The 12,267-nt window shown below is 41.9% G+C and overlaps 1 protein-coding gene across 1 annotated transcript in view; it reads right to left on the bottom strand.

Annotated features, from left to right (window-relative positions):
* The window catches only part of AHDC1 (AT-hook DNA binding motif containing 1), a 37,746-nt gene extending 29,685 nt beyond the window's left edge, over window positions 1-8,061 (bottom strand). The window contains exon 1 of the mRNA XM_053454471.1: window positions 7,587-8,061. Within this exon, the coding sequence (XP_053310446.1) occupies window positions 7,587-7,653 (67 nt within the window). The 5' untranslated portion in view covers window positions 7,654-8,061. The remainder of the gene's footprint in view (window positions 1-7,586) is intronic.
* Between the last annotated feature and the right edge of the window lie 4,206 nt (window positions 8,062-12,267).

Genomic DNA, 12,267 nt, shown 5'->3' with positions numbered 1-12,267 from the left:
CAATTCTAAAAGCTTTAACTCTCCTTTGACTACAGCAACAAAAAGAAGCTCACACGGGCATCATTTTAATAAGAAATCCATGTGGCCAGCAAGAAGTGCCTATGTGGGCAGATATGCCTGTACATGTCAATACGAAGCAGATTCGCACTGGACCACGATACATGCTCTAGGCACTGAAGCCTGTTAGACAGGATTGGCTACCGATAGCAATAGAAAGGGACTAGCTAATGATGGTCGTTTTCTGTACCTGAGAAGTTTTTTTTTTTTTTTTTAAAAAGGTCATTGTAAGTAACGAAATATCTTAAAACGTGCCAGAATTTGCTGGAGAATGCCCATCAGAAATCAGCCAAAAACTGCAAGAAATGCTCCCAAGCTCTACAATATACGAAGGCAGTGAATATAAGCTGTGTAAAACGTACAGTAACCATCAAAAAACTAAAATAGAAAGGGACGTTCCAGCCATCATCTGCACTTCAACGCATATGTCAGCTGTGTGGTAGTGTCCCCCTTGTAAATGCATGGATTCTGCAGAATGCCACTTTCTAAGCCCCCAGGTATATGCTGCGCAGGAGATGTATGTGTTCAGCAGCTCGTGACACGTGAAATACTTCCCGCCATTCAGCTGCAGCGCTAGCTCGGTGAGCGCCAAGGGGGGTTTGTAATCAGACCCTGTGCGCATGCGTGGAAAATGCTTCCATTGATTTCAAGCAGCCATTCAGTAGAGCAAAACAGCGGACCACTGAGGCGCAAGGGGGCTCGCTGCAGCTTCTTCTTAAGGAAAGTTTTTTTTTTTGTTTTTTTGGTAGGCTTAATGAATGTATGTGAAAGTATGCATCCATTCTTCAGGGGCTCCTTGGGACACTAGATTGTCCCTTTATAGTTGTACGTGCACATAGCGGAGAATCAATTTAAGGAATTACCTTTAAACCAAATGGGGAAACAAAAACAAAAAAAAAATTCGGAATTTCAAGGAACGACTGGATACAGTGAGATGAGATACTACCAAGCACAACTAACCAACAAATTTGTCTAGACTACTGAAACTGATCCATATTTCAATTCTTGCCTCTAAGATATTTTTGTAATTCATGTTCTAGTCTATTTATACACACATACATATGTAATATATATATATATAAAATATTGTATTTATAATCACATGAGGGATATTTAGAGATGCCATAGAAACCAGAGCCCTGTACTAAACACTACAGATAGCAAGTATATTATTTTTAGAGACACACACACAGAGAAAACAGCTCCTTCCTACTGGATAGGTGTGCAATGAGATATTTTATATACACACACACACACTACATGTCCACATTGTTTAGCAATCCGAGGAAAATGATCCATATTAAAGCTCAATTTCCGTTATGTCTTACGAGAATGGTTCCGGAAAATTGCTGTGGACCTCAACCCATTAGTCACCCTATGTCCCAGACACTCAGTCCCTATTAGTTTTCTGGTGTCATCTGCCTGCTACATCACCCCAGAGCACCCCGTCTCCCTCACGCTTCCCAAAACTGTGATATTCATGAACACACAGCCCCTCTCCATCCATCCTCCCCCTCTCCTCTGGGATGCGGCCTACTCTCCTATGCCTGCTGTCTGTCAGGTCCTTGCCACATATTTTCCTCTGACCCCCAACCGCTCCTTGCTGCAGCAGAGTGGGAGGGGGTGGGGGAGCGCCAGCACAGGCTCCAGGGCACAAGGGGAGGGGGGGGGAGAAATCCGACAGGGCTCCAACATCGATCTGATAACCGAGCTTAAGCTGGCACCTCACCATTCTTGTGCAGATAACACACACACACAGATTATAATGGTAAGGAAAGAAACGCATGTGGATCTAATCTCTTCAACGGAAGGTAACTTTTTTTTTCTTTAAACACAGGATATGCAGAAGAATATGCAGTCTTCAGGCTGTAAAGATTTCTCAACATCTAAATAATCAAATTATAGTTCATTTAAAATGTTTCATTTTAGTCTATAAACATTGTTGCTTTCGTATAATTTATTGTACAAAATGTCAATATAAAATAGAATAGTAGTACGAGTGCAATAGTTTTGTGAATTACTTAATAGGTTTAAGGGCATCTCATAAAGTAGCCCGTGTAGTGCCAAACAGCTGAATGATATTGCGATCTGGTTCAGCAAAGATGTTTTTAAAGAAATGTAGTGACTAAAATAAATGGATAATAGAAAACATTGAATTGAAAAATGATGTATAGAAGATTTAATTGATGAAAAAAGCTTTTGTGCATTGTCAAACACAAGCGCAAGCACGCATCCACATATTAAACATTACGGAGGGCAGCATCAGAAAAAAATGCATAGGAGTTTAAGACGACGAAAACCTAATAGAAAAGTGCAAAACAAATCTATTGAGAGAAATTCTTTTTAAATGATATAGTAAGTGCAATAGCTATACATGCATATGAACCATTGACGCCGTTCCCCACAGAACATTAATCATGCTCTATAGCATGTTAAACAAATAATTCTTAGCAGATCTGTCATTTCATTCTTTCCTCTTGATGTTTAATCACATAAAAACACAGGAACTTTTAAGAAGCCTTTTTCAGTTTCTACGGCAACCACCTATCAGGGCCCATCATATGATGACAAAGTGTACCTTGCCACACTATGGATTTGGGAACAATTATCTGTAGTATTAGGTACAGAAAAGGAAAATTCAGAAGAGAAGGTGGCAATAGATCATGTGTGTATATATATATATATGTATTATATATACACACTTTCAAAAGTCTTTTTGAAGACTCAGCTGCAGTTGGTGGCTCCTATATGTAGGGAACAGATTACGTTTGGTTTTCATTACCATATTTCTACCAGTGGCCTTTTTTCCCCCCCACCTAAGGCTGCACACATACACAATTTGTGAGCTTGGAGTTTTAGTTCTACAAAAGTGGTACAGCTAACTGCTGGCTGCTCCAGACAGGATGACATTTGTGATATTTTTCACACAAATCAAATTGTGTCCGTGACCATCATTTTATTGCATGCTTGCTGAATCTTCCCCTCAACAACTCATGAAGTAATGATTCAGTGGAAATTTCTAGAAGCCATGAATGTTATTTTGGGAGCGTCTGCTTCCCGACACTTGGGGTTTCTCCGTTCCAGGCATGCTAAATAAGCAAAAAAACCACAAAAAATGTGCCCTGGGGTTAAGTACTAGTGTTCTAATGAGGCATTTTTGGTTACATGAAAGTAATTACTGGCCCTGTAGTAAAACAAAAAGCATGAGGTAAGTAGAGACACTAAGCCACAAACAACTCAGTAACACGTTAACACAGCCGTGCGCTACAATTGACAGGCTGATTCACTTAGATACAGGAATGCATGTGTCACTAAAGTGAGTTTTTACAATGATTTATATCTGCAAGGTATAGCAGTGCTGGTTATCTCCTAGAAGGCCTACATGTGTACTTTGATGTTCACATTGGTAGAAGTCATTAATACAGCAACAGGCAAAGTGTCCAGATACCACCACCACATCATTTGCGTACACTTCCATGGCTCTGCACATGTACCTAATAGAATCGGAGAAACTGCTGGCCTGCTGATCTTTCAAAACCTAAGCACCGACAGTGGCTGCCAACACACCATGAACCATGAATTTGCTTACAACTATTTTTACTCATGCTGAATTATGCTCAACTTTTCCACCAACATAAAGTATAGAGAAATTTGGATTTACTGGTTGATCCTTACTCCATGTCTCTAACACATTAATTCAACTTGACCTCAGAATCAACCATAAACGTGTGTTTCACTTTTTGCTGTGAGAAAAGCTCATACAATAACGTAACTAAATGTTTAAGAACATTTACCTTGACAGAATATATAGATGTTGCTATAGAAACATCATCCAGTATGTGTGTGTAAACATCAAGAACTCAGACATTGCGTCTAAATATAAAATACATTCAACTATATACATTCTAGATAATCATCTTGATTGCCTACCGTATGACTAGTGAAATGTAAACTTCCCACTCAAGCCTACAAGTCGTGGGGCCTCTAGGAGTAGCCTTAACACTATGCAAGACCACAACGGATGAAATTTGGTGCACACAAAATGTGTTTCATATCCTTTAACATCACTAAACTTTTGATTTGTACAGCAGGATGTTGCTTTAAGAATCCTTCATCACACAGCCCCCAACCAATGGAAATGATGACGTGCAGTTTGTTCTCCAATTGGTTGTTCGCAATTGACAGCTATTTCTAAAACAGTCCAGTCCCACCCACAACAGTTCCTGTAACCTCCTCTCCCACTTGGCCACATACATAAACATTATAAAACCACGTTAAAGACCAATTATGTATGCAAGTCTAAAGATATTCTAACGGTGGGCAAAATGTTTGATATCTTCTTTAAAAACAAGGCACACAAAATGTATTATTAATAGCCGATTTAACATCTTAAATGTGTCACTGTCAAAGCCACAAGCCAGATACTTTTCATACATGAAGCAGTTAGTGGGAAGGTTTCCTACAGGGTGGAAAGTCCCAGACATGGAGATAAATATACAAACGCCGCCAAGCATTCTTTTTCTTACTGCACCACTTCATATGCAGGCAGTATGAAATTCAAGAAGGGACAGCAACTCAAAGCAGAGAAAATGGCCAAGCCAGAGTCACGGCTGAGCAGCTCAGGGGAGATATATGGAAGGTGAAAGCATTAGCAGTGCCAAAAAGCCAGAGGAAGAGGCACAGACTGAAGAAAAAAAAATCTAAGAAATGGCTGGAGGAAGAATGGGTGGGGACAGTTGGACAGGAGCAAGACAACCTAAAAGATACAGTCATATGGAAAAATAAGAAAAAGTAAGCATTAGTAAGCTAGGCAAGGGGTAGTTAACTTGCAGAAGAATGTGGAATCGGAGAAGGGGGGTGAGAAAGGCATGCTCCATAGACCAGTCAGTCATAGGTCCAGAGGCAGGAGATATGGTCAGGCAGCATTCCAGAAGACAACAGGCAGATGCATACATGCACATCTAGGTGCTCAAGCACAGTAGGGGTAGATAAAAGAAGAGACCATGCATTCCAAACTGCAATGCACAAACTGTTAAAAGTCTGCATATTTTGAAAGATATCCCAGGCTTTTGCATACATTTCATCCACGCCTCTCTAAAAATAACTTCAAAATGTAAAGATTTCCTTAAAGCATGTACATCTTTGGTCTTTTATTTACGATTTAAATGTCTTTGGAGCAATAACATTTTCTCTTGACAACACAAACAAAAATAATAATAAATCCCATACAAGTTTGACGCAAAAGCGTTCTCCAGAATTGTCCCAACCCCACTACTTTCAGACGTAATTTCACATTGTTTCCTTAATAGAACTACCAAAGGGTCTATCTGTCCACAAACACACTGGTCTGAGATCCCCCCTACACCAAGTCCTTGAGCAACTGACTATTCATCGCACAGTTGAGCAATGTTTCCTAGTGGTAACTTGAGCTGGGTTAAATTGTTAATTTAGTGCTCACAAACAATGAAAAACCTTCACTCGCTGTGGTTGCTTAAGATTAAATCGAGGAACCCTGCTATACATGCATACATGCATACATACATACATACAAAAACAGTACCTGTTGGCTCTAAACCTCTACACTAATGGCTATGGCACAAATAATGAAAGGAAGGATTGCAAGATATAAGAACACTTCCACAACATGTCTTAACAACCATTATTTTTGGAAGACGCAAATAATTTAAAAAAAATATATTGGTTATAGCAGGAATTTAAAAAGGCAGTATATGTAAGGCCCTTTTCGGTGCAACCCGCAAAAAATCTTATATTTGCAAAAAATACAGTACCAGCATTTAACATGTAATTTTTACATACATAAATACAGAAAGTGGGTACTAGCATATCTTATAGAATAGTTTACAGACATACCCTGAAAACAAAACACATTATGTGTAAATGCGTTACATTATACACATATTTTTATATATATGTGAATTGGTTATGTAACTGCAAAACCATTACATACACTACATATATCCACTTACTTCCAACCTGCCCTGATCTCCTGTGTGTGCCACCACGGACTGCTCCAGACAGTGTGTATGTAAATATGTATATATGTGTGTGATATTCTCCCAGCCACCTCCCCTTTGTACTGATTGGCTGCAAGAACCCAGAGTGTCATTGTTTTTGCCTGTGACATATAAAAACACACACATTTAAATGTTTTAGATCTGTTTGCATTCTGCCGAGTGAGAAAAAAAGAAACTACTAAACCTGAAGCGTATCTAGAGAATCTTACATGGGGAATATGAGATTTTTCTCCCCCGTTACCGGAGCAATGCTAATATTTTCCATAGTCGTACACACGTAGGCGTATTAACACAAAAAAAGGGGGCCAGTGTCACAGTAAACTCAGAGGGGCCCCACACTACAGCTCCTCCCTTTAAGCCTCCTGCACCCAACTGATTGGGAAACAGAGGAAGTTAGAAGGACACAGACAATGAATGTCACCTGAGCTGGGACATATGTCCTCTGACCCCCCCTCCCACCTCCATCAGGGTATAATGGCATCTTTTAATTAGAGAAGAAGGGGGAGGGAAAGACACACGACTGGGTTGATTTCTAATTTACACAACGAAAACAATACGGAAAAAAGAAACATAAGGATCTCTTTGGGCAAGAGGGAATTTTAACTAAAGGGAAAGAGGCAACTTTAAGACCGCAATCAGCCATTAGTAAGCAAAGATGCAGATAATAGAGGATTCAAGGGAAGACACAGAAGGTTAAAGGTCTACATGGAGAGATGCAATAACAGAGGTAGCAATGTACAAAGACTACATGACAGTGATCTGCATGGATGGGAAGTCACTGTGATATATGTTCAAAGGCCTATATAAAAGGGTATAGAACAAAACTAGAAGCAGCAGAGGAAGACAGTGAAACAGTGATGGTGTGAGAAGCAGATACAGAGAGAGGAAAGAGGTATTAACCACATGCAGACCAGATTGGTCGATACCTTCCTGAGACAGTCACCTGGGGTTCGGAGAAATAAAGAGATGGGGAGAGGGAGGGGGACAAGAGACACACTGGAATTAAACAGAGACAGGTATAGTATGGGGAATCACAGGGGGGCTCATAGGAAATAAGGCACTGCCGCCGTGCATTAAGACATCTTCTCGTAACCACTGAATGAGACAGTCTCCCGGGTATACAGATATACGGAGCGCAGGAGACCGACTCAAATTGGTCCTCCCGGGAAAAAGAAAATAATCCCGTGTATATATTTACAGTAATTGTGTAAATCTAAGTGGCAAAAAAAACCCCACTGAATATAAGGGGCTACGTTTTGCAAGTCAGTAAAGCCATGGGGGCTCTCCTAAATATGCTCGCGTAGCCCATTTCTTCTTATTATTCCTATTAATACTCACACACCGACACCCCTTCTCGTCAATGATGTCCTGTGTGTGTCTATGTTTACACACGCAGGCTCCATGCCAGGATGCACACACCGACCCCGGTAACCCCCCGCCCGCCCGCACTGACCGCTCCCCCCTCTGCTCTCTCCATTGAGCTAAAGCACTGACCGCTCCCCGCCGGCTCCTGCTGCTCTCGGCCACTCATGGCTGCTCCGGCTCCACTCACGGTCAGCATGGTCACATCATCCCGGGGCCGGGGGTCCGCGGGGCCTCGGTAACTGGCTATTCCCTCGGGGGAGGTTAATGCCGGAAATTTGCCTCTAGTCCCGGTACAGCCTTGTCTGGCTCACAGAGGCACGGCTTTAGGTATCCGCGCCTGTTCAGGGGCCAGGTTCTCTCGGTGTGGCTGTCACTGTATCCGGCTTTCTCTCTCCAGGTGGCTCTCTCTTGCTGTGCTCCCTCTGTGCTGCTTGGCTGCACCTCCCCTGCTGTCGGTTTCCTCCTCGCCGCTTCTCCCGGTGTATGCAAAATTTCAACCCCCGTTGTGTTGTCTAAACGGTCTCGGTCTTTCTCCGGTATTTCCTTCGGTCTCACCACCAATCTCTCTCCACCTCCGTGTCTCTGCGCCGAGTGTCTCTGAGCCGCCTCCGCCCGCCGCTAGCACCGCCTCCTGCCCCCCCTCTAAGGTTCTCGCTGCATGCCGGGACATGGAGTCCTCCCCGCTGGGCCTCTCTCAAGTGAGTGAAGTGCATCCCGGGAACTGTAGTCCATGTCCAAGGCTCTATTTGCGGCACATGCTTCCATATGTCAGATCACACGCCATAATCATTGCGCATGCGTGGTTGGCCTGGGATGCCAGGCATGCTGGGAGTTGTAGTTTCTTTGGCCTCTTTACGAAGCAGATAATACAGCTGATGGCGTGATAATGTCGTGTATTAAAAAGAGAACATGGTAAATAAACCAAAAAAGTACTTTTTGCGATTATCTTTCAACCCTATAGTACATGAGCTTTAATATAGTGACACGGCGCAAGGCATGATGGCTCCTGTAGTTCCTCGGTGCACAAAGGCATTATGGTACACGTAGTTCCTTCGGTTTATCACCAAGGCATTTTGGAAGTTGTAGTTCTTTTTTTAAAGTATAAAAATATATGCTGGAACTTTGGTGGTTGTGAAACTGTAGGGAGACAGGTGTTATATCAAGACGTGACTTATAGGGAACAACAAAATTAAGGAAAGCTGTACATAAAGCTAGGAATATATTATGTCAAGAATGGCTGTGTTAATATTTGCAGTTATAATAATTACTGTTGGATTCCTCCCAGTAATAATTATAATACATTTATCTTTTATTTATATAGTGCCAACAATTTACACAGTACATACATTTTAAGGGTATGACAGAACTAAGATACAGGTAGATATGAAAATCAATGTACGGCTTTCTTATGCTATGGAATGAAGACAATGGGAGTTATTTAGCCCTTCACGTGGCTATGTGTTTAATTATATGCAATTAATTGAGGTGGGGGATGATGTGTCATTTCATCTATACATTGTGCCTGCCAATCGGCTAGGAAATGTATATGAGAAAGATTACACCCCCCCCCCCCCATTTTCCCTATACCGGCATTAAAATGGAGTAGTAATAAAAACTACAATCCTTTCCACTATATCACAGAATGCTGTATGTTGTGAGTACATCATTCTGGCTTCAAACAGCACTCAGGTAGGCATTCTAAGAATCCACAGAAAAAGGCACCAGCGAAGTTCACTGGCACTATACTAATAAAACCAACTGTTATGCAAATAATACTTTAATTTTTTATCCAAATTAGTGGAAGGATTCATCAGAATTCTACTCAAGGGAATGAAAATCTCTCATAGGTTCCCAGAACTATTTCTGGATAAACTGGCAATGCTGAACTAATCTTTCAGAAAATTATAAAAATATAAAGATGGGAGAAGATGCATCTCATAAAGAATGCTTATGTCATGCAGTGGTATAGAACTATTGGCATTTATTGTGCCATCTGGGATGCCAATCCTACTTCCATACTTAGGAACTTTCTGACTGCGGCTACCCAGAGCTCTCCTTATAGGATGTAGGTTAGAAGTCCTGCTGACGTCGCGGTCAGTAAAGCTAATGTTGCAGGTGGTGCTCCTGACGTCGGGGGGACACAGACTTTTGAATAAGGACGTTGACAGTGAGCACAGATGGGAATGTTCCTGGCTCAGGATACACGGAGCCCCCCTTGAGGGATGCAGGTAGGAGGTCCCACTGACATTGGTCGCAGGACACATGCTGTTTTTAATGAGGAAGTGGACGGGGAGTGGGGTGACCTCTAGGTTCCCTTAGAGTCTCCAAGCGAAACCCAGAGAGTTCCCAGATATGGTGGGGAGTGGGGCGTGCTGCAATGACGCTCCTATGGCTCTGACTTTCCCCTTAGTGACCCGGAGAAACAGCTCTTCACCTGGAGTTTCTAGGTATGACTACAGTACTTCTCGATTGAAAGGATGCAGCTTGGGTTCTAATTATTTACAGTATTGGTTTGTCTATGTCTTTCAAATTTAGATGAGTGCTATGCTCTATTTCCAGAATTCACAGGCATTTTAACAATAGTTTATAATTGCTAAGGTATGTCTCTGTACTACTTTTGTCATACTCATACCCAGCTATCAACATGGAACAACAACAAATTGGGTTGGTTTAATCAGCCGCTGTAACTGGATTTACAGTCCTGTGAACAAGGAAGCACACCCTCTTTGAATTCTATGGTTTTACATATCAGGACATAATAACAGTCATCTGTTCCTTAGCAGGTCTACAAATTAGGTAAATACAACCCTAGATGAACAACAACCCATGACGTATTACACTGTGTCATGATTTAGTCAACAAAAATAAAGCCAAAATGAAGAAGCCATGTGTGAAAAAACTAAGTGCACCCTAAAAATTATTCAAAAATGGAAAACATTCAGGACATACAATCTTCCCAGGAGCAGACATCCCAGTAAATTCACCCAAAGGTCAGACAATGCTCAGAGAAAAACCAAACACAGCATATCAGCAGAAATACCTTGTACTAACTGTCAAGCATGGTGGTGGATGGGTGATGATTTGGCCTTGTTTTGCAGCCATAGGACCATGGAACTTGGCAGTTATTGAGTCGTTCACAAAGGCCAAAATTGGGCCATGCAACAGGACAATGATCTCAAGCACATCAGCAACTATATAACAGAATGGCTGAAACAGAAAAGAATCAAGGTGTAGCATTGGCCCAGTCAAATTACAGACCTCAACTCAACAATGTGAGAGACTGATAAAGTCATACAGAGTACTTCAAGTTATTGCTGCTAATGGCGGTTCTATAAGCTGATAAACCATAAGATGTACTAAATGCCACTGTGCCCCATGATCTGCCTTTAGACCCCCTATGTGCCACTCTGCCTCCAGAAATGCCTTATACCCCTATATGCCACTCTGGCATTTAGGGGGTTAAAAGGCATATCATGGGGCAGAGTGACGTATAGAGGGTTAAAAGGCATTTCTGGAGGCAGAGTAGGATTAAGGGGGTTAAAGGGCATTTCATAGACCACTCTGCCTACAGAAATGCCTTATGCCCCCATTTAACACCTCCCCAAACTTACCGGCGCTTCTGACTCCCTGGTGTGTAGTCGGAGCAGAGTGTAGACGTCTACGCGATTTGCGTAAGCAACTTCCGCTGCAGCCGGAAGGAGGTGCTGTTAGCAGCGGGGGTTGTCTGCGTCCATCACGCATACACCCTCCAGTTGTCAGAGACAGCAGTGTGGGGAAGTTTCCTCTCTGACAGCCGGGGAAGGTCTGCACGATGGACGCAGACGGCACCTCCTTCCAGCTGCAGCGGAAGTTGCCTACGCGAATCGCGTAGACGTCTGCCCACTGCCCAGACTACACACCAGGGAGTCAGAAGCACCAGTAAGTTTGGGGGGCAGGTTACCAGACAGGAGGATCCAGGTCCCCTGCAGCGCTGCGGGGGATCTGGATCTTAGTCTCATAGTCAGATCTATTTGAGGTCTGATTATAAGACGACCATTTTCTCTGAAAAAAACCTTGTCTTATAATCGAGCAAATACAGTAATTTTTCACACATGGCTTCTCTATTTTGTCTTTTATTTTTGTTGAATAAATCATGACACGTGTTATGTGTCATGTGATGTTGTTCATCTGAGGTGGTACCAAATTTTTAGACCTGCTAAGGAGCAGATGATTGTTATTATGTCCTTTTATGTAAAACCATAGAAGAGGGTGTACTTTCTTTGCATGTTTTGAGACACATTTATGTATACAACTATTATTCTACTTAATAGAACTCTTCCTGACGTAAATTGTTGTGTTGAAATAAGGAGTTTGACAAGCCTTGCATCTTTAAGCCTCTGCCAGTGGGGTAGAGGATGCACACGTTTAAGAATTGCAAGTCACAAGTTTTTTAATACACCTATAAAGGTTAGATGACTGTGTTGTTAGTTATTTGTTAGAAATATTTTTTATAATAACTCTTAGTCCGGAGGGCTTCCATGACGAACATCGAAGTGAGATAAATAATCTTCATAAGTCATAAGCAGTAGTATCACAAATGCTTCTACTTACAGGTTCTGCTACAAAAGAAGGTTACATGATAGGAAGTTTCTATGAGCATATATATCGATATTATTAAATACATGTAAGGGCATCAGTAGCACTTAGGGTAGGATACATGGCGATTTAATAGAGATGCACAGCAGAATTGTAAGGACACATTAAAAGTAAAGTTCTTACTTTTTCCTACATGGTTACGATGCTTAAATACAGACATGAATTTGGATGCTGC

This window comes from Spea bombifrons, chromosome 2 (genome assembly GCF_027358695.1).
Source record: "Spea bombifrons isolate aSpeBom1 chromosome 2, aSpeBom1.2.pri, whole genome shotgun sequence".
In the NCBI taxonomy this organism is placed as follows: domain Eukaryota; kingdom Metazoa; phylum Chordata; class Amphibia; order Anura; family Pelobatidae; genus Spea; species Spea bombifrons.
The sequence above is the reverse complement of the archived record's forward strand: the minus strand, read 5'-3'. Positions and strand labels throughout refer to the sequence as shown.